Here is a 24,680-nt window from a genome sequence, read left to right on the forward strand (position 1 = left end):
CCAAGCCCTCAGCACACTGGGAAAATCCAGCGCAATATTTATCAATAAACCTAATGTACCTAATTTACTTTTATCCATTTATTGTTCATTTTAAGATTGAATTAAATGTTCTGCATTTCAAGACGGCGTAGTGTGAGACGTTTGAAACATTAGATCTTAAGATCATCTCAAGATCTCTGACATGTTTTAATATGTCCGCTGCTTCTGCATCGACCAATTTCTTGATTTCCAACCCCAACATCAGTTCTTCAATCTATTTTTACCCCTAAACCACAGAGGAACATTGCAACACCCTGTGTTTGTGACTCCCTCCATCCCACTTATTAATCAGTCTTGGCCCTCTCATCCTCTCTCTCTCTGTTTCTCTCATTCTCAGCATCTTTCTCTGACTCATCTCTTCCTCCCTTCCCCCTCTGTTTCTCCTCTCATCTTCCTCTCATTCTCGTTACCACCCACCCTCGCTCTGTTTTCCCTGTCTCTCCCCCTCCTCCCTCCCTCCCTTCCTCCCTCCCTCCCTCCCTCCCTTCCTCCCTCCCTTCCTCTCTCTTCCGCAGTTCAACACTTTCCATCTTGCCTCTCGCAAGGTTTCGCGCGCAGACGGCAGGTAATCGCATTAAACTCTTTATTCTCTGTCTTTTGTGTTTTTGACACATGTGCACAATTAATGCAGATGCTGAGAGCACGTTGAGACGGTTTGGCACGATTATAAATCATGCTATCTGATATAAACCGCAAAGGCATAAAGGTTAGTCTGTTTGGACACATTTCGAGTCGGTTTGATGAAATTATTAATTCAATTAGTCGAGGCTGCTGTTTTGGACACCGTGTAGGGCACATCTCCGTGGTCTCCTTAGGCAAGTGTCAGGTTGCTTCCGACACTCTGTTGGGATGCTGCACGCAAATGATGCGAATTTGGGTACCAGTGGTTCTCTGCGGTCGCTGTCACACGTCGGCCAAATGGATCACGCGCTATGCGTGCGTGCGTTTCTGTATGTTTACTGTGCATGATGTGTGTATCCGTGTGTGTCCAAGCTGTTCTCGTTTGCTGCGAGCGTCCGTGTGGTTCAATTCTCCATCTTCCTTTGGACCTCCATCTCAGAAAGCTTTTCTCTTTTTTGCCAGGGGGATGTTAAATTATTTATCTTTTTCTTGCCCCATCACGCCACTTTCTGCGCTATCCACCCCACCCCTCCTCTCATCACCCACCACCTCTCTCTCTCTCTCTCTCTCTCTCTCCCTCACTCTCTCTCTCTGTATTTTGCTGACAGCACCCTGCTGCAGCACCACACCGGCACGGCATGACCGTGATCCGGATTTACACTGATGATTAGAATCAGAACCACATTGAGTTGGTCTGACTTCTATACCTGCAAATGATGCCCCTCCTCAGTCCGAAGGATGGTGGTCTATGCAGGTCCGTGCTAGTAGATGGTGACTGTGTGCTTATCTTGTTTGTAGGAAAATTGGAAGGCAGGTTTTTCATTGGTCGTGAGCGGAGTGGCAACATAATATTTTAGTCTCAGTGCTCTCGTTGTGTCTCTGGCTGGTAAGGAGGGCAGAACTGAATGTTCCAGAAAAACACTCCTATATACAAAGGCCAAGAGATTGTTATGCTGCTTTTGATGGATGTGCTTCAGCTTTAAGCATTTATCACTTTTACGATGATGAGTTTGTCTGAGAAATAGTAATAGAGATATAAACACTGGCTTGTGAAAGTCTGAAATGTAATCTGGAATTCAAAATATTGACACGAAGCTTTCTGAAGTTGGCCTAAATTGAAAAATAGCTTCTATAAGTCTGCGCTATATCTAGGTCACAAAATGACAAAGCAACATTGTGACATTGACAATATTTTTAAGAAACATCTCAGTGGTTTCGTGTTTGCACAATGGAAATCAATAGGGGCCAATGTTGTTTGGTTACCAACATTCTTCAAAATATCTTCTTTTGTGTGGACATGATGGCAACATAATCTCAGTGGTTTCGTATCTACACAATGGAAGAATGATGAACGAATTTAAGCTCACATACGCTTTCTCTATTTCATCTACCTTTAGCATGTCCATTGTGAGCATCGTTGCCAGGGAAATCCTGGACTCTCGGGGAAACCCTACAGTGGAAGTGGACCTGAGAACTGATAAAGGTGAATCAATAAAAACATCTTAAGGCTCTAGCCAAGGCTGCATTTTGGACAGCGATATCAATGTGTTCCTGCAGATCCATTGGTCAAGCATCGCATGAAAGGTTTTGAGGGTTATTCTTAGGGAACACACATAGGCAACTGATAAAATACATACCTTGAATGCTCTGCGAGTTGCTTTTTTATAAAATGTGTACATTAATATTTGTGTTATCGAAAAAAGATCGAGTTCTTGGATGGAAATGCATTATTAACCTAAGAATCCATTAAAAGGTGTTAATTGAAATACGTAATTGCCAGTTAGTGCTAAAATGTGTATTTGTGGATCAGACATTATGCTATGAATGCACTGTTCAAAGATCAGCGGGTAACCATTCACTTTGATCGAATGGCAGGTGTGTTCAGGGCTGCTGTGCCCAGCGGAGCATCTACAGGCATCTATGAAGCTCTCGAGCTTAGAGACGGAGACAAAAGCCGTTACAAAGGCAAAGGTGAGCGACCAAAGATATTAAATGAACACAAAACATTCTTTTATTTTCTGTTTAACTCGTCTGTTCTTGTCTTTGGTTCGAAGGTGTCCTGAAGGCTGTTGGTCACATAAATGACACTTTGGGACCTGCCATCATTGCATCTGTGAGTGAAAAAAGAAAAATAGTTTTGCGTATATATTTACAAATGAGATTTAGTGGAAGGTGAGTTTTACGTGTATAATCCACAACACAAGATTCAATAAAATCCAGAGAGATCATTTGCAGCTGAAGCTCAATGTGGGGTTTACTACAGCTGGGATTAACGGAGAAGAAAAATATAAAGAAACATGACTAAACCATCTTGTTTCTCGATCATTCAATAATGATATGCTTTCAACGTTGGTTAGTTAGGAATGAATGCGATTTTGAATATCTTTTTTTAAGCATTATTTACGATGGTTTATATAGTTTTGTTTTTGAGACCCTGGCCTTTTCATTCCATGCAGTCCCCCCCCCCCCCCGGATGTTTGTCCACCACCTTCCCCGTGTTTTTCAAACTGACCTTTTCACGTTTTAAGCATTTGTTGATTTAATTATTTGTTTGTTTTACAGATCAGATTCCGATCAGATGGGATCAGAATCAGATCCCACTCCTGCACTTTTGTTTCATTTAAGACTTTTTCTTTTCATATTTTGTATCCATTTACGTGTAACAGGAGATTTTTAAAAACAGGTTCCACTGCTACAAACCAACAAAAGGCCGAGACACAAAGTCTCCTGTTATCCAGGTCTTAATTTTCATTCTGATCTACATTTTTTATTTCTTCTTTTCATATCCGATCTATCACCATTTATTAGTAACAAAGACGTACTGTCAAACTTCTGTGCGTACGATGAGAAGGATAAACGCAACACTCATTTGATCATTTGAAGTTAACCGAGTTAATTTCCCAGCAGCAGGTATAATGTCTTGACATTAGCGATGACACATCAGGATTTTATTAACCCGAGGGGTTTTGTCTTCATGATGTGAACTTTAGGAGATCAGTGTGGCGGAACAAGAGAAACTGGACAACATCATGATTGAAATGGATGGCACGGAGAACAAATGTGAGTTACTATACCTTACAGGGATAGTTCACCCAAAAACCATCATTCTGTCATCATTTATTCACCCTCATAAAAATGTCTCTTTTGATGAAAATTATCTTCTTTTCTGTGTTCTGAAGAAGAAATAATATCATACAGGTTTGGAAGATAAAATTATTTCTAATAGTTATTTTATATGTGGATTATGTTTATAGCCAAGTTTGGTGCTAATGCCATTCTGGGAGTGTCTCTGGCGATCTGCAAGGCCGGTGCGGCAGAGAAAGGCGTCCCCCTGTACCGCCATATTGCCGATCTGGCAGGAAACACAGAACTAGTGCTGCCGGTCCCTGTAAGACAATTTATCATCATATTCTATTCATATGATTTATATTATATGAATCTATTCATCATAATTGACACCTGTAAGTAAATAGCTTAAGTGCATCTATCCATTTGTCTGTCCAATCAGGCTTTTAATGTAATAAACGGAGGCTCCCATGCTGGAAACAAGCTTGCCATGCAGGAATTCATGGTTCTACCCGTAGGGGCAGAGTCATTCCGTGATGCGTTGCGCGTCGGGGCCGAGCTGTATCAGACGCTTAAGGGTGTCATCAAGGAGAAGTACGGCCAAGACGCCACCAACGTCGGGGATGAGGGAGGATTTGCTCCTAACATCCTGGAAAACAGTGAAGGTGTGTTGATGGGGGGTGATAATGGTTTCAGGGCAATCTAAGAGCTTTAATACGTTGTCAATATGCACCATAATGATGTGATTTATGGTCTTCTCCGTTTCACACCCACAGCCCTGGAGTTGATCAAGACGGCCATTGACAAAGCGGGTTTCACAGATAAAGTCGTGATCGGTATGGACGTGGCCGCCTCCGAGTTCTACCGCGATGGAAAATACGACCTTGACTTTAAGTCGCCCCCAGACCCCAACAGACACATTTCTGGCGATGAGCTTTTAGAAATCTACCAGACGTTTGTCAATGACTATCCAGGTAAAATATTTTGTGAAAGTTTTAGAAAACTAAAAGACTTGAAGAACAGTTAGCAGAGACTTTTATCCAAAGTGACATACAAAAAAATGGAAAACAATGGAAAGGAGGCAATAATCCAATTTCTAATAATAATACAAATTTGAATTCTATTATTGATATATGAATATAAATATTTTTATAAAATGTATATAAACAACTAAAATAATATTGTAATATTTTTTTATATATAGATATCAATTATAGACATTTATTATTTATAATAATGATTATTGTCATAATTATTATTATTAGTTTTAGACCTAAAATAAGCTGTGTTAAAAACACAGCAATGCACTTACAAAGGATGTCTATGGAGCAAGCTACTGCATACAATTTTAATAAAAGTAGAAATAAAATAAAATTTTAATACATATTTTTGCCACGTAAAACATGAATGCTGTCAATAGTTTTTATTTTGTATTAAACTCAAAATGTTAAAATCTTATCCTTAACTGACAGTGGTGTCCATCGAGGACCCATTCGACCAGGATGACTGGCCCGCTTGGACTAACATGACGGCCTCCATGGGGATCCAGATTGTGGGAGACGACTTAACCGTGACAAATCCGAAGAGGATAGAGAAGGCTGCGGAAGATCGAGCCTGCAACTGCCTGCTACTGAAGGTCAACCAGATCGGCTCCGTCACAGAGGCCATCCAAGCGTGAGTACCAACTGAAAAAGAAAACCCTTTAATGTCAACTTTTGGGTTGCATGCAAAAAGCATATAGTAACACATGTAATAGGATCTCGTATAGTTAGAAAGCAAGGTAACATGGTGCCTTGGCTCATATACAAAAAAGCACCATGATGCATTAAATAACATGATAATTCATTTTCGCAGAGCAGTATTTTCTAGATCCAGTGTGTCTTTACATTGGATTTTGTATTTGCCAGATGTAAACTGGCCCAGGCCAATGGATGGGGTGTGATGGTCAGCCATCGCTCGGGAGAGACTGAAGACACTTTTATTGCTGATCTAGTGGTGGGGCTTTGCACTGGACAGGTACATTTCATTCTAACTGTATATCCTGCATTTGCTAACTGCACTTCTGGTTAGACCTAATCTACATTTCGTTACACTGTACTTGTATATGTGTAATGACAATAAAGTTGAATCTAATCTAATCTGAAACATTACTGCAAAACGCACAAGATTCATCATCAGTGCACAAAATTGTGCATTTTTGGCAAATTGGTGACTTTCTGTTCTTGTCCGTTTTCTCTTTTAGATAAAGACAGGAGCTCCATGCAGATCTGAGCGTCTCGCTAAATACAACCAACTTATGAGGCAAGAGAATAATCACACATGCTATTGAATAGCAATACATTAAACATATTATGACGGCTCAAAGTTTTGAAGGAGACCTTCCTTCAAAAGAATGTTCTGGGTTCAATACAAATTTCACAAAACGAATGTCAAATAAGATGAAGATGATTAATATCAGAGCTTTATTAAAAATATTAGAAATTCACCTAAGATGTGGTAGGTAAATGAAATGGTGTAGTGTATACTTCATTTATTGTTAAATGCAATATTGCAATTGATAATATTACTTAATATTAATAGAATGTATTAATCAACATTGCTGACAAATCTTTGGATTTAATACATTCCCAGAAACAGATTTTTATGTACTTCATGTTTAACGTGTTGCCGCAGATACAAAAAATATATAACATACAGATACAATGCTTAGTTTCACAATTGCTTTTGTTACGAAGAATCAAGGCTCAAGAATAGCAGCCGCCACATACTTAACTAATAATTATTCATGATTATCGCGGCTGATTACAGACTTCTGCAAGACTCTCGCTCGCTCGCTCGCCCTATAATCAACCCATGTCAATCTCTGTCAATCTGTTTGTGTTTCTTCCTCACAGGATTGAAGAAGAACTGGGCGATCAGGCTCGATTTGCCGGGCACAACTTTAGAAACCCTAGCGCTCTGTGAGACCGACATCACCACACTGAAATCACACAACAACGACTGACAAACTGCACTGAACCGACTGACTGCCCCGACTCCCTCTGAGATAACTCACAATGCATTCAAACAGCACTGTTTGCACTGATATACAAACAAAGACACATATGAACCTGACTGGACTGAGGACAGGCTTCGAAAGACCAAATATTATGCACAGTGGATCAAGTTTTAAGATGACAATATGCACAAGAGATTCAGAATTACTTGTTGGGTAAACCACAGGGTGAATATGCATGCATGCCGTAATGTGGATAAAGAAAAAGAAACAAATTTAGCAAGGTCATATGCTTTAATGGCTAAACAGAGAGATTTAAGATGGATTCAATGAAAAAAGAGAGACTTACATTTAATATTAAGTGTTGATATTAATATTTAAATTTCAATTTAGATTATGAAAGACATGTACATAAATAAAAATTTAAGAACACACTATTTAAGTCAAATGTCATTTAAATTGTACTTTGCATGGGAGTTAAAGATACAGATTTAGGAAAATTGAAGGAAGAAAATATGCAGATTTTGTTTAGTTTTTTGGCCCGAAATGTAAACAAGTTACATTATTTATTTATAAACACAAATAATGAGAAACTGCTGTGATAAATAACATTGGCAGTCATGTAAAAATGTTTAGCATTTTACACAGCACGTTGATGCTGAGAAAAGAAACGGATACGGAGACAAAAGAAAAGGCCAAATAACAAAACAAAACGGCCTTAAGTTATTCAAAATAAAAGATACAAATGTTAAGAGTTTTACACTTCAGCATATTCAAAAACAAATGAATCAATGTGTGTACTAGATTAGGTTTCTTTTGATAAACGTGCTTCTAAATCTACATTAAACAAAAAGAGAAATGTGGAGGATTATGCCCACTCTACATCTGCCGGATCTGTCATCTCAAAGATGTCTAATTCTTTCCTCTACGGTCATTTAAGCGCTAAACTTTCTGGCCCATCCAACGAGGAACAGGACAACTATAACGGTTTGTCCAAACAAAGGCAGACAGGGGCTTTGAATGAACTTTTTTTGGGTGGAAATCCTACACTTCACCTTTAAGATTATTTCAGATATTAAAATATAAAACAGAGATTGTGAGTGTGCAAATAAAATATTCTGAGAAGTCATAATGAGAGATCTCTTTTCAAGAACTAGACTGACAGCTTATACACAAATATAGACAAACACACATGAACTCACATTTGTGTAGCAAAGTGACGCCTCTAAACGCACATGACTCCTTCCGTGATGGACTTCTTCATTCTGTATTGCTTCCTTTCTTATCGTTCTCTGTCCACACCCCCTCCATCACCTCCTTTCCCTTCTTGTGGTTGACTTGGCTTGTGCCCCAATGCCTGAAATCTTTCCCCCCGCTGACTATCTACTCATTTTCTCCATTTGTGGGATTATTGTGGTAAAAGGAAAAGCAAGATGGAGAGTAAAAAAGAAATAGCTGAAAAGCCTGTTTAAAAAATGTGGAATTAAAGCTGTCATTTCTTTCCTCAGTCTTGAGTCTGTGTGTTTTTTCTATTCTTTAAAAGCAGAGGACATTTTGTCCTTCTTTTAAAGGGGCTGTGTGTATGGAGTTTTGGAGGATCTGTTGAAAGACATGCAATATAATATACATAACTATATCCTCAGAGGTGTATAAAGACCTCAAGTACGTTTTTATTATCTTGGAATGTATCTACATACATGGATTTGTCATGTTGTTTCTACAGTAGCACTAAACTGCTCTACAGAGTGCGTTTCGTCATAAACGTTATCTCGTTCGGGAAACAAATGAAAACTTAATGAAATCTTAGCCCTGTGCCAGCCACCGAAGTGCTTCGAAAGGGAGGGGCGAGCGGAGTGAGTAGTTTGTTGCAATTCACATCCTCACCACTAGATGCTGCGAAGTTACACACTGGACCTTTAAAGCGCGGTCAATTATCTGTCATTAAGATAAGAAATGAGTGTTCAAAGGGGTTTGCATTTTCCTTTTTTCCATCTTAAAAAGTCAGTCCTCGTATGTGAAGCAACCGTACATAACATGCCGCACGCACTAAATTGCATGGGTATAGTTTACACGATATTTAATAAAAGATTATAGTAATATGAAAGCATGAATCTGATATGCATTAGTGTTCATGGAAGATTAATGCGCTTTTAAAATTGCTTTAGATCAGCTAGACTCAGATCATAAATAGTTTTAAATGGTGTAATATAAGACTAACACAAATTTGCTTAAATAATTGATAATGTAGCACAAAGTGAGCACTTAGAAACCAGAATTAACTTCGTCCATCTAGACTTTATTGTACGCACACAATTCATTCTAGACAAGCACCAATAACTACACATTAAAGCAGGAAAGTACAGGATGAGAGGACAGAAACAAAGATGAGACTTTCTTACCGAGGTAGTGGTTTCTACAGAGGCTCAAAGTCTTAATATCCATATTTAACATTGTTTGATTATTGAAATGTCCAAGTGCATAAGACAAGTTTGTTCAGGTGCAGCAGCAAATAATAACATCTAACATTTGTTATGAGATATATCAAGTTTAAATTGCAGTTCAAAATGGTAATGTTTGACCAGCACATTGTCAAAGAGATATAAATGCCTCTGTGGTAAAATAACTTGTGCTTACAAGAATCTGCTAAATACTGATGGAATGTGCAACGTGACAGCAATTGTTACGGTGTTTGACCGTCGAATGGTCGAGCATCTCTATGAGCGTGCATTTATGATGTCAACAAACTCAGGCTTAAGGGAAGCTCCTCCCACCAGGAAGCCATCAACATCAGCCTGGGCCGCAAGCTCCTTGCAGTTGACGGCAGTAACAGAGCCTGTAAAACAAAAGAGAACAAGAAAATAAAGAAAAACGGTTAATCTGAACAAGAGACATTGGCTCAAGTAATGGTGTTAACCTGAGGCGGGACTATCTGTTATGCCAAATAATGATGGGGGGAGTTAGGAAAACATGTACATATCTACATATGGAGTTAAAATACACTAGGGAGTCATTAAATATAACAAATCATGTAAAGATTCCTTAATCTTTTAAACAACAGAGACATTAGTGTCCAAGACAGATCACAGATGTCAATGTCATGATAATCAAATGATATGGATCGTAGATCATTCAGTATTCAGTGAAGTGTCTGATGCCCATGAGTGCATGCATCATTTTTGGGATCATTTAAAAATATAATATGATAAAGTATCTTACAATAAAAATCCTCTATTTAACCCCTGACTGTACCGATCCTGTTGTAAATAATGGTGAAAATCATAGCAAGTTTTGACACTACAACCTACATTATCTACATCTGGTCACAACGTTTGATGAGCTCCAGAGACTCACCTCCATAGATGATGCGAATGGTGTCGGCGACTGCGTCTGACACATTTGCTCTCAGCCACCCCCTCAGCTTTTCATGCACCTCCTGAGCCTACGGCAGTAGAATTACAGCATTCATATATAACAAACCATCTATTCGCACTGGTTCTCGTACATCATTAGCTTTTTTGCCACTAATGAAACTATGAATAGCACAACTCAGGGTTTCACAGTTGCTTTATCTATTTCTGCAATTGTGGAGTACATTTTTCTGCTTTTGCAAACGTGTGCTTTACAAACTAATGTAAGAATATGTATGCATTACTTCAACTAGCACAGGTGTGAGATTGTTAGCGCCTGACTAGGAGTTTTCCACAGATATATGTTTTTCAATATAGCGGAACAGAGGCCTACGTGAGGTTTTGCTGGAGGTCAAAGAACAAACAGTTTTCTAGAATGAATGATATCTTGTGTTATTAAGAAGGGAATATGTGCATGGCCTTGGAGCTGTGGATAAGAGTGAAACATAGCACGGGGTGATGTTTTGAGTTGATCCTGCTTGCAAGCAATCAAATATTTTTTAAGACAAACCTTGGTCTCATCTCTCAGAAATGTTTCCACAACACAATACATTTATAACACAGATAAATAATGCCTGTGTGCAATGCGCCTTTTCAGAACATATTATTACATGTCTGGAATTGAGGGGAAACTTGATAAATGGCAGTATGTCAGTCAATAGATTTCGTAAGTACAGCATTACCTGAGCAGGGGAGGCAGTTTTCCCAGTGCCAATGGCCCACACTGGTTCATACGCTAGAACAACATGAGACCAGTCCTTCACATTGTCTGTAGAAAGCCATAAATTCATGGTGGGATTCAGAGATTACATAATACAAAACATGCAGACCATCAGGAACAGGCTCCATGTGGTATATTCTACTCGCTTTGAACGATCAACTTATTAGACATGTTTTTTTAATAACCTGCAATGACTTTGGTCTGAGCGAACACCACGGCGTCAGTTGTTCCAGCCTCTCTCTCCTCCAGCTTCTCCCCAATGCAGGCGATCACGCACAGATCACTCTCTAAGCAGTGGGCAACCTTCTGACCTATCAGCTGCGATGGAAATCACATCATCACCGATCAGAGACAAACAAGGCACAACTGTATACAGCCAAACTAGAACACACACAAATATGGTTTCTTTCGAACCTCATCGCTCTCGCCAAAAACGTGCCGTCTTTCAGAATGCCCCAGAATCACCCAGTCGATGCCGCAGTCTTTAATCATTGCTGGACTGGAACGGAGAAATTGCGAGGGAACACACGTTTTGACAGCGATATATGTTTCTTCATAAAAAGACAAAAATAAAAAAGGCAATAGAAATTTAAGTACCTGATCTCCCCAGTAAAGGCCCCTTTGGGAACTTTATAGCAGTTCTGTGCGGCCACACCGATCCTTAGGTCCAGCTTAGACCTCGCATAGTCAAGATAGATGGAGGGAGCTCCGCACACCACCTCTGTGTGAAAAACACCAAGCTGTTAGGATATCATGATATATGACGACACAAGCTTAGTTTCTTACATTATTGCGTATAATATATGAGGTTATGTTATTGGTCGTATGGCGTCTTTTAATGGTACGTTTTGTTATTTTTTATGCTCAACATTGTCTGTCCAGATTAACTTCATTGTATTCAATTAAAATGTATTTCTACAACACTTCTCACAATAGATGCAAAGCAGTGGAGATATTAGGACAAAAACAGCCGAGATACAAGGAAAGGAAATGCCATAAAACGTGAAATTATAATATCAAGCATTTCCCTGTTTTGTATCATTGCTTTTCCTTATATCCTTGTATTTTGCAATTTGTACAAATATGAAGAGTTTGGTTGCAAAATGAGATCATATGATATACTTATATACTCATTCATTAATAATTTGGTTAGTTAGATGTATGTTTTAAATTATTATGGCTTAAATCTTGACAAAAACATGATGTATATGATAAAGAACATGTCAAACAAGAAAAACAAGGGGTAATAGTTTATGATTCCATACAAATTTGTGGACATTTGTAGCTATACATTTTATATATGGGGAAATTGGATTATGGTATGAACACATCTTATAAATACATCTTATACAGTGAGACATAATGAATGACATGATGGATTAAATATATATATTCACTTGCCATCAGCGTTGATTATAATGTGACGCAATGTTTCAATAACAGACGGTTCCGAATCTAACGTCATTCATGACCAACATCCATTTACAGTCACGTGACCGACGCATCTTTTATCTCGAATATTTCAAAAGGCAAAACAACAAGGGTTTTCCCAACAGGTTAACCCGACATTAAATACACCATCCTTTAAAACAGCATCAAATAAATAAAGCCCGACAAAATGACCTCAAATAAACGACGCTGACCTGTTTCATCGTCCAAACTGGCTGTGTTCAAGGTCATGAACAGCTCGCCCAGACTTTCTTTATCGCCGTTCATTTTCCAGTTTCCACCGACGAAGAATTTTCTTGCAGACATTGTTGCGGGAGCGGCGAGAGACACGGATGAATAAAACGCACCGGCTGTGTTGACACGGCTTCCCCGGGAGATATGCGAATCCTACTATGGTCAAGGTCGGCTCTTTTATAGGCTAGGCCTTCGTCATTGGACGTACGGCACGGAACGTTGTGGTGCGTCGTTAATATTCATAAATAAAGCTTCGTCATCGCTGGGCAAGAGACGTTAGTATGACGTCATTAATTTTCGCGAGCCAGGTTGAACGCTCAAGCTCACGAATCGCTATCTTTTCACAAAAAGAGTTAAAGAAGTGATCTATAGACGTTTACACAGAATCTATCCTGTTAAACATTATTTAACTAAATATAAAAAAGATATTGATGAGAATTGTAGCTTTCGCAAACAAAAGACAGAAACAACTGTTCTTCTGTTTTGTATTTTTGGCGTAATGTACTTCATTTCATTGTTGAAAATATTGATGAAGATTTAGTTTTACAGTATCCTCTTAGGTACGAGTGTGACTTGTAAAGATAAACAAACACACATGTACTTTATAAATTTTATTATTCTAATTCAAATGAATAAATGTAAAAATGTACAATGGCCAAATTTCACATTCATAAATGTAAATATTTAGGAAATAAACCATATTTTTAGTATTTGAAAATGAAGTAAAACATTATTGTGAATCCATAATGCCCTCAAAGAATCCAAAGGCAATAGGAGTGTCACACTTTTGTATTATTCCTATAATATTGTTTGTATCTTCCCCTAGCATGATATGTAATTTGTTGATATGCAGACTTGTTTCTTATGCTGTGTGGATGTAATCTTCAATAAAAATAAAACAAAACTTCAATAAACGTCAAGACGTAACACAATTGTTTTTGTATAAATCGACAGAGAAATAGTGAAATTTCTAGTTAAAAATTGCACCTGCATAATTTTAATACATTATAAAAATCGATGATAAAGACACGTAAAAATAACTTTCATTTAATTACTGGTGTTTTTTTTTTACTGTAATGTTATTTTCCATTGTGTGTTTGATTATATTCTTCCCAAATAAATTTTGTGTATTAAATTATCTTATTGCAGTTTCTTTGTAAAGCATGGTAACCACAAACTCATGATAGGAATATTAGTCAATTACTGGTATTATTTGCCAAAGATCTAATTGGTGTTTCATTATGCAAAGTGAATTAAAGTCTTGAAAGAAAGCTGCCTAATTCACTTTATCAAAGGGACAGAGATATTTGACTTAAAACCATTTAATTCTGCTGTAGACCTAAAACGTACTATGCATTCCTTCTAATATCTTTCATGCTTTTCATTTCTTTAATATTAAAGGCAACTTCTCAATCCAACAATATATGCTTAGAAAAAAAGTCCTGTTATTTCGTCAGACATCAAAGCAAATACAAATAGACAGACTGCACATTAAGATATTGTTTAATGCAGTACACTATGTTTATTAGAAAGGTATCACTGTAATATTTAAGAGACACTTGTATGTAAAAGTCCTACAAAATAATAAAAATGATTAAATACAGACATGAATAATGCGTCATTTTGAGTGTGGAATTGGGTAAAGGGACGTGTAATAAAATTACATTTAATTTCCACTGCACGTAAAGTAGACGTCCGACATCGACATCATGAAAGAGCCATAATATCCAACAGTCCATGTAGTCACTGTACAATTTCTCTTCGTTCTATCATAGCCTCTAAAAAATGTAAATACACATCAAAACTATCACACAGAGTTTTTGACAGACCAAAAAGACTACATGTTAAATTCTTAAATGGTTATTCGTTTATTTCATAGTCTTTAAAGCTGTCAAAAACACTAGAATTTCAAGTCAAGCCCAGTGTGACTTTTTTACTATGAGATTGTCATGTTATAACAATATTGCAGACTTTTATGTGTTAGTTGTGACTTACATGTTCAATTTAAATAATCTAATAAAATGTAGTCTTTAATACACATTCAGGTATATGTTTCCGTGTTTGTGTGAGATACAAAGATCCTTTAAAATAACCGATCTCCTCTCCTAATCCTCACACTTAATCTTCAGCGCATCTTTCTCTGTCTTTCTCTGCTGTCTGCTGATCTGTGCTCAAGGTCCAGCTCAGTTCCAGATCTTCAGGAAGCTGTCCCACGAGCCAGTGCAAACACACATGCCATCTACTGGTACTCCAGTGCAGCTCACCCGGTTGTCATGGCCAGACAACACTCCTGTAAGAATGATGAGCGAGAATGATACAGATATTCATAGTCTGATGCATGAGATCTCTTCATACTCTTTTACTCACCAATTTTCTCGCCCTTTAGTGAGTCCCAGATATTGCAGTTGAAGTCATCATAGCCGGCGAAGATGAGGCGGCCTGACATGGACAGAGCCAGTGATGTCACCCCGCTGTTCAGCTGAGCATCCTGGTAGCCGATCACTTCCTGATCTGAGCGAATATCGTACATCTTGCATGTGCAGTCATCCGAGCCAGTAACGAATGCATTTCCAGTGGGGAAGAACTGAGTGGGAAAAAGAAAGGCAACTTTACAGGGCTTCTCTCTAAATTCAGTTTGAGAGTATTACAAGTTTTTCTTTATATAAACCATTTAGCAATTATAACATGACATATAATAAATCATTCTGTTGATATTGGACATGATTGTAACATTTGTGAAGATCAGCATCAGTGAGAAAGGACGGTTTAAAGAAGAGACCGCGTGCGATGCTCTCTTTTGCCTTTCCTCGGTACTGCATGAATCTGATGTGATTTGTGAACTCACCGAAATGGCGTTGATGTCACTGGTGTGACCCTGGAAGGTTTGCTTGCACTGGCCATCTCTGATGTCCCACAGCTTGGCCAGAGAGTCGCAAGCACCAGAAACGAACGTGTTCATGTCCGGAGACAAAGCAAGACACATGCAATCGCCAATATGGTTCAAGAACACTGTCTTCTGCTTTCCAGTCTCTATGTCCCACAATGCACTGGGGGCGGAGACAGAAACAAACAAATAAACAAGAAGAAAAACAGGAGGGAAGAAAGGAGCTATGAGGCAATAAAGATCCGTGTTTAACAGTTAAAAAGTGTTTCATGTACCATGTGGTGTCACCAGAGGCGGTCAGAACATCAGTATCACTAAGGAAGCGTGCACAGGCCAAGTAACCTATAAAGACAGAGAGACACAATAACTTTCACGATTACTACTTCCAAGAATGCACAAGAGAAAATTCTGGCAAGAATTGCATGCTGTACCTGTGTGGGCATCCAGTTCTTTTACAATTTTGACCACGGGGGTCTTCAGGTTGTAAACAGTACACATGTTGTCGAGACCACCACTGGCCACAAGGTTTCCAGACGGAGCATACGCACAGGTCATCACCCATGAAGACTTGAGGGGAATAGCGTTGATCTAAAGAAGAAAACGGCATGGTTTTCGAGCGCATTTGACCAGAATAACCCATTTAAAGGGATAGTTCACCCAAATATGAAAATTCTGTCATCATTCACACACCCTTTTGTCATTTCAAACTGGTATGACTTTCTTTCTACCGCAGAACACAAAAGAAGATTTTTGAAGAAAGTTCTCGGACCCATTCACACAAAACAAATGCATGTGAATGGGCTTCGGTTAACAACATTCTTCAAAATATCATTCATAAGTAAGAAAGTCATACAAGTTGACAAGAGGTGTTTTAATTTTTGGGTGAACCGATAGCTTACTATACTGTTCCTCCATGAAATATAGAGTCAGATAAACTTACCTTATTACCAGAGTGAGAATCCCAAATAATAAGTTTGCCATCCTGTGATGCACTGACCATTAGTCTAAAGATGTAAAAGAATAATAAAACAAAATATTATAAGCATAAGTGTTTTGGATATTGTGCAAAAGAATCCCAAAAAATCCATTAAAATGTTTGCAGGGAGCTATTTTCGATCTATCAAATATCAATTTATTGACTAAGCAGTTTAGTCTTTGTTTATTCCAGACATGTTTAAGAACTGTCTTGCTTTCAGAGAAGCTTACGTCTGTTTTAGGTCACTGACCCTCATAATTGATCTAACAATGAATTGGCTAAGTCAAGGTGACCACTGGGTGCAGTCGACTTCTCTGTTAGGGCTCTTTTCCATACATTACAATGTATATTTTTATTTGGTGGGACTTTTGGAAACAAAATCCTTTTAAATTAGTTTACCGTGCAATATTGTGAGCAGTAATCTCACCTGTTGTCTGTAGACCAGTGCATGGCGTAGATTTTGGCCAGGTGGCCTTTCAGCGTCCTTCTGGTTTTGAGTTGGACCCGAGGGGCAGGAGCCAACCCAGCGGCTGCTGCCGCCATGTCTGTGTCATGGACTGCTTTGCGAGCTGCCTATAGAGACACATACAGTATATCATATTGGTGTTTAATTGTGAGAATGAATGAATCTTTATTTTAATATACAGTGGTATAAAACGACGTAATTGGGTAAGCAGCTTTTTAGGTAAGTAAAAAAATGAAAAGCTAGTTTAAATAAGTAATAACAATACAGACTATTTTTTGTTGCGAAACGTAGCAGCTTTTTTAATAAAAATGTTCTGTGCTTGTCTTCCACCCTGGTCAAGCAGGTCTGTGGGATATTTTTGCTTCTGGCCAATCAAATCAGACGAACCCAGTAAGACCAGCAAGCTTATTATTTTTAGCAGGAATAGCACTCAAAGGTCATTTGCATTAAATGCATTGTTTTTATATTAAGTTTCATTTTTTTAATTGTGAACCAAAACACACAACATACTGAGCGTCACGCCAGTCTCACCTCGATCTGTGTCTTCAGGCCTTCTGCCTCTTTTTTCATCTTTTCCACTTCAGCCATGGCTGCTGTTGACCGGGCTGTTTACCGACACAAACTGCTGGAGGTAAACAAAAGATAATAACAAAATACATCTGAACAACTCATGATTGTCACGGTGACATCATCGGAAGACGTATGAACCAGTCCATTGCTAATAGCTGCTCATCTATCGAGCCTGAACTTTACATACGATATCACAACAAGCAAGTTATGAAATACAGATTTATGCTCTGCAAAAGTTGTTCATTTTTGAACGCCGACTGCTATCTACAACACTTAATGTCGTCTTAAACAGAGCAAAATACCTTTTTCTGGTTTTACTGTGATGAATCTCACAACAACAATCTAACGTGTGAACCTAACCCTCATTAGCTAAAGTATTAGTCTGAAGAGAACATCCCATTCCTGACCGTCTAATTCAAATCCGTCTGAGATCAACGCAACGCTGTTCCATGTCTTATTTTATGCGGATACTATATGAATTCACCTCTTGTTTGGAGGCCAGAGGAGTTAGGCGAGAATGCTCTTGTTTGTAATAGTACTGAGATCTTAATGAACTTAATTTACTGCAATATTGTGTCTCATGCAATTTTGGATCAAATAACGAAATAACAGCCACAAGTTTATTGCATTCATCTATTGATGAGAAGTGTTTTATTTATGCACATGCTATAAGCTCTTGTAGAAGCTGTTCGGGGAGGCTTATCAAATCCCGTTATCTGATTACCGGCTCTTTACGGCATGTTCAGGTGAGACCTGGGGTTGAAAGATCAAAGACAAGAACATAGGGTGTATACGTGCGTGTGGTGGGAGATGTCCAATGTTGATTTGACTCAAATATAAGAAAAGGTTTATTAACATTTCCTGACCCGTGCGATATTCAAGGTCTTTTTAATTAAAAGCTCACAACAGATGCATTAGAGTTAGGATAATCCTACAAGTATGAACTTGCAAAACAACCTGCGTAGAAAATAAATAATGCATCAATGTAACAGTTATGGTATTTGCTACGACTGAACAACCTCAAACTCATCCCCTCCTGAATGTGTTTTGCATTTCTAGCAAATGACACCCCCGTGTTGGCATTAGCAGTGTGTTGAAAAGCGCATTGCATTTCTTTCTCATGCAAACTAAAGACGATAACAATCTCAATCGGTAAATAACTCTCACAACTCACCTCTCTACCCCAACACAGTATTCTTCTCAACAGCTCCAAAGTCACTATAAAGGTTTCTCTGTCACAATATTGCTGAGTCCACAAGACAGCTTTCCAAACCCTCTCTCTTTCTATGCCACACTTACCTGTGGAAAAACTCTGTTTCTCTTCTTCTCCTGCAAGAGTTGAACAGATGAGGATTGGAGGGATGAAGGAGATCAGGGATGAAAGGATAAGCTCAAAGACGGGCAGAGCGAGAGAGAGAGAGAGAGAGAGCAGGGGACAGGTAAACCGATTGGAATGAAAATCAGGTTATGGGGTCGACAAGAGCGAGAAAGTTAAGACACGAAGAAGGTCTACCTTAGAAAAGAGAATGCATATATTATGTGTTTAATGTATATAAAATGTATATTTGTATTGGCATGAGCTAACAACCTCCACTTCTGCAAAGAGCATTATGACATTCGCTGAACATTCAGATGTCATTTATTGTTATCACAACCTACTTTCATTAACCAATATTCTTAATTTCAGGGGACATGGTGGTTATGGAACTCAAGTTTGAAAATCCACGCGATGCGTTTGATCTTATTGGCACAGTTCACATTTGAGCAATAGTATCACTTGATGTGTCATTGCTCGAGGGTCATGAATATGCTGAGCGGGAGGGGTCTGTTTTGTGGCATTGGAGTTGAGAGGTTTGAATTGGTTTGTTAGAGCTAATGAGTTGAACTCACCAAATCAGGTTTTAAGTGGATATCCGGGGTATCTGGAATCCTGTTAAGGAATTAGAGCAGGCGAATCCGTGGAGCAGACGTCACAGGTGACACAAAGAAGAAGGGTAGGAAAGTGATGAAACTGAAAGTTCAGATGATGAGTTTCTGATGTTTTAACACAATGGAGGTTTAGCAGATGGGACAATTTGCCACTTTGGAAGAACACAGGAACAAAAAGCCTCCTTGGGTGATGTTTCATTCCAAGAATGTTGACAATCTTTGTACAGGAAAGAGTTATGAAATATAAAATTGGGGTTTGGTCTTGGTCTTATACCTTTCATCAGCTAAACCCTTTAAGCTGTCTTATTGGTTCCAGTTTTGGATAGACACGAATGTTCTGTACAAACTCTTTGATTATTTCTCTATACCTCTGGCAAACCAAAATGCCCATTCTCTAAAGAGATAATGGATCTCATTTACAAAGAAACCATGCCAGGAACATGCTTATCTTCTAGAGCCACACTCCAGGTAACAGTCAGTCTGGCACCGTGGCAATCTCCCTTTTACAATTCTCCTAACAGGTTGATGTAAGTTCATCTGAGGAACTGATAGTTTAGGAAGAACAAAAGATAACTGACATAACTGTTTATATGATTATTGCTTATTGCAAAAATCAGACATGGAAGGAAGGATCTAATTTTGTGTCGTATAACACTATCGAGTTGTTTTGGCTTAATGAAGTGCTCAGCAATGTAAAGAGAATCTATCACATCGCTTAAGCAACTGGCGAATTGGAACGCACAATCAAAAAGCCTGATTTTTTAACAAAACGGAACGGATTGTAAATTTACCTTCTGCTTCGAAGACTTCACATTTTATGTATTAGACATACTGTACATACCATTTTTCAAAGTTAGTCAAGAACGTAACTCAAAATTAGCTTTAAAATGGTAAATAACCTCCTGAGATGCAAAAATGTCATTTAATTGTGCCGACCATTGTGGATGCAGGGTAAGTATAGTTGTTTCCCAGCATATCAAATGACATTTCATGAGAAAGCCTATTCATAGAGCATCTAAAAAATGTCAAAGGACATGCTTTCATGAAAACAAACAAAAATCGACTACATTGGACCCAGGTCAGTAGATGGGGTCTTAAAAAATGTGTGGCCCCATAACAGTGAAGATAAAGTAGAAGGATTTACCGGCTCTACTTAGTGACCTTCCCGTGCTTCCCGGTCAAATGCTAATTTGCAGACAGGTTAAAGCCCATGACGCTTTAGGATGTTGTGTCACAAGTGTGCCTAATAGAAACTGCTCTATCCCTTCCTTTACATCATCGGATGAACTAGTGAACTAACACACATTGCTTATTAAAATGTGACTTCAATTACATTTGGTCAGTCCTCGTGAGACCTAACAGTAGACTTCAGACATTTTACGTTTATGAAACACACTTGTGAAACTGCAAAATTACTAGCCATATAAATTAGGTATATGCAAAAATAAAGAAATTACAGAAAGATGTTGACATGGAATAGCTAGGTATTATGAACAGACAGTGCATAAACATTAATGTAATGTTTAGATAGACCTCTGCTGGAGATCTCAAGAATTTTCATACATTGATATGACAGAATTTGCTTTAGTTACTCTCAATACTAGCTTAAATCAAGAAACATAATTTGAGTTCAGTATTAAAGTAAAATAAAACTACTCTACATCTCTACTACTATCTCCATCACTGCATTCAAAATGGGCAAAGAGGAGACCCATTGGACTGGGTCTAATTATTGTCAAAATATTATGGCCTGGTCACAGATGGATCTCTTAAATTACCATATCCATTAAAAGCTGTGGGGCAAATAGAACTATGGTTAATGTGATCAATGTGCATTTGGTTAACTGTAAAGCAAAACAGATTTGAGCACCAGATATGTCCATTAATATATTCGCAGATATAAAAGCAGCGCGCAGGACTTTAATGACTTGTTTAACAGAATACTGGCCAAATGCCACGAGCATACAAGAAATGTATTTAAGGCATTCCAAAAGTGCACATTTACACATACAGGAACTAAACAGCTGTGTTGAACCAAAACAAGACATTGACTAATACAAACTAAATTAAAATTACACAAACATGGCTATAGTTACAGTGCAGTGTGCAAAACAATGCAGTGCAGACAAGAAAAAAACACAAGAACTGTGCACAACACCATATCCGGGCATACAGAGAACCAAAAACAACCCGATAACCAGGCATACAGCAAAGAAACTACAGTTGTAGTTCAGTTATTGACTCGCTAGATAAGAAATATAGTTCACGATAAAAATAAATCAAGGATGAATTAAGATTATGGGAGGTTGTTTCAAAACTTTGCGAGATTTATAGGTGACAGTTACCAGTATGTCTGTGGTTACACTTTGGCTATATGGGCTACTTGTACAGTCATTACATAGCAATGCACAAATTTGAACATCATAATAACTGATATATTTATCATAAAACTGAATGATGATTATACCAAACTACCAGTGTTTACAAGAAACACGTATACAAAGTTAAGCACGGTTTGTAGCCTACTGATCATATTTTTATTTTATTTGTAGTAAATGCAAAAATACCATTGCATCACTATAGTAAACACAGTTTCACAGTGATATTTGTAGTAAAAGTATAGTAACACGAAGGAGTGGCACCACGGTCCTTTTTGGGTGGTGGCATTTCCAAACGCCAAACCAAAGGACAAGTTGCATTCAGCCACGCGTCTCCTTTTTAGTCAATTGTAATTTTAGCCTCAATTGTTTTAATTTAAAAACGAGGCCCACGATGCGCCGTATATAATGTTTACTTACAACGCAAAGCCGCGGAGCGCGAGCGCAGAGAGTGACGCGCTATTGCACGTCCGCAGCTCCCCGTCCCCATTCAGCCCGCAGCAGGAAGTGTGCGAGAAAAAGACGGCGGAGCCGCCCGCTGAAGAAAAAAATATGAGTTAAAAATTACGACGAACATGCCTTTTAATCTCCGCGCAATCAAAACGAGTTCATACCCCCATCTGTGAGCATTGTGCGCGTCCATAATCTGGTAAGTGATTGCAGCTTGAAGGTGTTTTTAATTGCACACAATGGCCACATTCATTGAATCAGAGCTCGCGAGCCTTACGGATCTTTGTGTCGCTAGGCAGCTAACTTAGCCGACTAGCACTGACCTTACGGCTAAGCAGAAACAATTTTACAGTATTTGTTGTCGGGTCGGGCCGCTTAACGTGTCAATCGTTGACACGTTTGAACTCAGCAATGTTGTTTTGCGTATATACGATCGTTGTGTTTTGTACAATATTGTTTAGTTGTGTTGTGTCTCGCGCTAGCATCGTGAGGGGAGGAAGCTGTTAGCACGGCTAGCGCCTTAGCAGAGAGGCGGGGGGTGTCGCTGTCAGACAAACAGACACGTTAAAAAAAATCGATGGCACCGCTTGATATTTTAACGCACTGTATTCAGAATGCAAGGCGTACAAAACACGAACGCAAGTAGGTGCGTCATTTTAACCATAAAGTATAATAATCGTCATTTTTTCTTTCTCGAGCTGGCTGGAATAGCCCACCAGCTAATATTTGCACAAGGCGACTCGCATCCCCCGAATAACACAAACGGGTCAGAATGTAAATTTAGCCTTAACACTTGGAGACTTGGGATTTGACTAGGAAACGCAAGCTCTGTAAGGCAACATGAGTATCGATATTCATTTTTGTTCTGATTCGTCGTCATTCGTCGAGCAATTCGATGAGTCCGCGGAAAGAAATGACACGGAATGTCGGGCATCTGCTTTTGTCCTGATAAAAAGCGACCCTATAAGCGGGCGTGAGAGCTGCGTGCCAAGGTCACATCGACACATCGTTTAGGCTACTTACAGTTTTCCGTAAAACATAAACACCGTTATTTAGTTATGTTTGCATATAATTAATACAATTGTTTCCATTGTTCGTTTTTTTGTGGGGTCTGCAGTAGGCCCACCCCGATCGTTTCTTTGTAATGTGCGACATTTGGAAATAACAAAATACAACGCATAAAATAACATATTTCAGCTTTAAAACCCATTATAACCATGTTTTATGCTTTTAATTATTTGAATGATCATTTGAAGGGGAAACGAGTTGCAAAGATGTTGTGTTAAACATTTTAGGATGATGCTTTTTGTGCACCATATTCTGGTTATTATTTAAGGGAACCATAAATAATTATTTTGTTCGAAAAATAAATGAATGAATCTGTAGTTTTGTATGTTTCTTGTTTGGACCTAATTTTAAGACATGTAATGTCATGGTGTTTTTAGAACTATTCAAGCGTATTTTAAGTATACAGACTTGAATGTTAAATTGTTTCAATAAATCTTTAATTATATGATTAAAAACTAGGCTTTTGTTTGTAATGTTAACAGTGCTTTAAGTAGATCAGAGCAATACAATTCTACCTAAACCATCCCTACAACATACGCAAGCGCTGCTTGTATTTGCTTTCAAATGCAAACAACAGATGATGAGAAAACGTAGTGGAAATAGTTTCTTTTTTGTAAAGCTGGACCCATCTGGCATATTGCAGCTTGAATCTTGACAGCCTAGATGACGATAATACATCCAGATGGTTGTGAATCAGAGACCGCTGGTCCAGGTTATGTACCTTAAGGGTTTGGGACTTTAAATTTCATTGCACATACAGCACACTCCTGGTATGCATGAATGAGGATCACATCATCATAAAACAAATTTGTTCTTAACAATGTATGTAACAGAATGTTGAAGTTCAAAGCTACAGTCATTTGTAAATCTTTAATCAATGTAATTCAATACAATTGTAGTATTTTGTATTGACTTTTAAGTTGCATTTTAAAAGCTATTGTAGACCATGAAAATAAATGCAAAGTATATTTAATGGATACTTTATTTAAATAAGTAATACATACCGTAACAGTACATATATAGTTTCTGGCTTTGTATTCATAGGTGTTCATCCTGAATTATTAGTTTTGAATGCAGTTTGTTTTACGTAGTAGGATGATTATTTGAAATATCGAAGTTCATGTTGGTTTTCTTTGACAGAAGCCATCTGAATTCAGAATTATTTAGTTTAGTCATGTCTACAAGGATTTCAAACTTAAAGTAACTATATATGTAGCATAGCTCTGTGCTGTCAATACTTGTTTTCTATAGAATCTGTCATTCTATATAAAACAGTATCATGCATTTGATTATTGTACTTTAAACAAGACAGATCCTGCCATACAGGCCTACTTTCCCAGGCCAAATCCCATGACACATGGTTTGAACGTAGGGTTATTGTTGTGTTATTGAATTTAGCTGGCAGCAAAGTAATACCACACAAGAGC

The 24,680-nt window shown here is 38.2% G+C and overlaps 3 protein-coding genes across 13 annotated transcripts; 1 reads left to right on the forward strand and 2 right to left on the reverse strand.

Moving 5' to 3' along the window:
• The first annotated feature begins 545 nt into the window (after positions 1-545).
• On the forward strand, positions 546-8,227 carry eno2 (enolase 2). The gene is made up of 12 exons (XM_079484073.1): positions 546-604; positions 2,058-2,143; positions 2,536-2,631; positions 2,715-2,773; positions 3,651-3,720; positions 3,915-4,048; positions 4,169-4,391; positions 4,503-4,700; positions 5,199-5,400; positions 5,634-5,742; positions 5,969-6,027; positions 6,621-8,227. The coding sequence occupies exons 2-12, from the start codon at positions 2,059-2,061 to the stop codon at positions 6,688-6,690; spliced, it is 1,305 nt and encodes a 434-aa protein (XP_079340199.1). The 5' UTR covers positions 546-604; position 2,058; the 3' UTR covers positions 6,691-8,227.
• A 758-nt stretch (positions 8,228-8,985) lies between these two features.
• On the reverse strand, positions 8,986-12,877 carry tpi1a (triosephosphate isomerase 1a). 2 transcript variants are annotated; one of them, XM_079485533.1, is made up of 7 exons: positions 12,493-12,877; positions 11,447-11,570; positions 11,264-11,348; positions 11,035-11,167; positions 10,812-10,897; positions 10,073-10,160; positions 8,986-9,554 (listed from the first exon to the last, which is right to left on the reverse strand). In XM_079485533.1, the coding sequence occupies exons 1-7, from the start codon at positions 12,602-12,604 to the stop codon at positions 9,436-9,438; spliced, it is 747 nt and encodes a 248-aa protein (XP_079341659.1). In that variant the 5' UTR covers positions 12,605-12,877; the 3' UTR covers positions 8,986-9,435. The 2 variants fall into 2 exon arrangements, with proteins under 2 accessions (XP_079341659.1, XP_079341660.1); XM_079485534.1 differs by having other exon boundaries at positions 8,999-9,554; positions 10,812-10,864; positions 12,493-12,871.
• A 964-nt stretch (positions 12,878-13,841) lies between these two features.
• On the reverse strand, positions 13,842-22,712 carry gnb3b (guanine nucleotide binding protein (G protein), beta polypeptide 3b). 10 transcript variants are annotated; one of them, XM_079485430.1, is made up of 10 exons: positions 22,350-22,712; positions 22,156-22,273; positions 17,390-17,480; positions 16,820-16,965; positions 16,357-16,420; positions 15,848-16,004; positions 15,692-15,758; positions 15,378-15,579; positions 14,900-15,116; positions 13,958-14,822 (listed from the first exon to the last, which is right to left on the reverse strand). In XM_079485430.1, the coding sequence occupies exons 3-10, from the start codon at positions 17,444-17,446 to the stop codon at positions 14,716-14,718; spliced, it is 1,017 nt and encodes a 338-aa protein (XP_079341556.1). In that variant the 5' UTR covers positions 17,447-17,480; positions 22,156-22,273; positions 22,350-22,712; the 3' UTR covers positions 13,958-14,715. The 10 variants fall into 10 exon arrangements, with proteins under 10 accessions (XP_079341550.1, XP_079341553.1, XP_079341554.1 ...); XM_079485433.1 differs by having other exon boundaries at positions 17,390-17,483; XM_079485431.1 differs by lacking the exons at positions 22,156-22,273; positions 22,350-22,712 and adding exons at positions 18,603-18,646; positions 18,728-18,768 and having other exon boundaries at positions 17,390-17,483.
• Between the last annotated feature and the right edge of the window lie 1,968 nt (positions 22,713-24,680).

Source organism: Barbatula barbatula, assembly GCF_947034865.1.
Source record: "Barbatula barbatula genome assembly, chromosome: 21".
Taxonomy (NCBI): Eukaryota; Metazoa; Chordata; class Actinopteri; order Cypriniformes; family Nemacheilidae; genus Barbatula; species Barbatula barbatula.

Excerpts from the sequence above, each read along its gene's own strand:
- eno2 (XM_079484073.1), top strand. The coding sequence starts at position 2,059 with ATGTCCATTGTGAGCATCGTTGCCAGGGAAATCCTGGACTCTCGGGGA. Across the intron at positions 2,632-2,714 it reads AAGCCGTTACAAAGGCAAAG|GTGTCCTGAAGGCTGTTGGT; the intron begins GTGAGCGACCAA and ends TTTGGTTCGAAG. Across the intron at positions 4,392-4,502 it reads CATCCTGGAAAACAGTGAAG|CCCTGGAGTTGATCAAGACG; the intron begins GTGTGTTGATGG and ends TCACACCCACAG.
- tpi1a (XM_079485533.1), bottom strand. The coding sequence starts at position 12,604 with ATGTCTGCAAGAAAATTCTTCGTCGGTGGAAACTGGAAAATGAACGGC. Across the intron at positions 11,349-11,446 it reads GCCTTTACTGGGGAGATCAG|TCCAGCAATGATTAAAGACT; the intron begins GTACTTAAATTT and ends TCTCCGTTCCAG. Across the intron at positions 11,168-11,263 it reads TTTTTGGCGAGAGCGATGAG|CTGATAGGTCAGAAGGTTGC; the intron begins GTTCGAAAGAAA and ends TTTCCATCGCAG.
- gnb3b (XM_079485424.1), bottom strand. The coding sequence starts at position 17,446 with ATGGCTGAAGTGGAAAAGATGAAAAAAGAGGCAGAAGGCCTGAAGACA. Across the intron at positions 16,966-17,389 it reads GCCTGAAGACACAGATCGAG|GCAGCTCGCAAAGCAGTCCA; the intron begins GTGAGACTGGCG and ends GTGTCTCTATAG. Across the intron at positions 15,759-15,847 it reads AGAACTGGATGCCCACACAG|GTTACTTGGCCTGTGCACGC; the intron begins GTACAGCATGCA and ends CTGTCTTTATAG.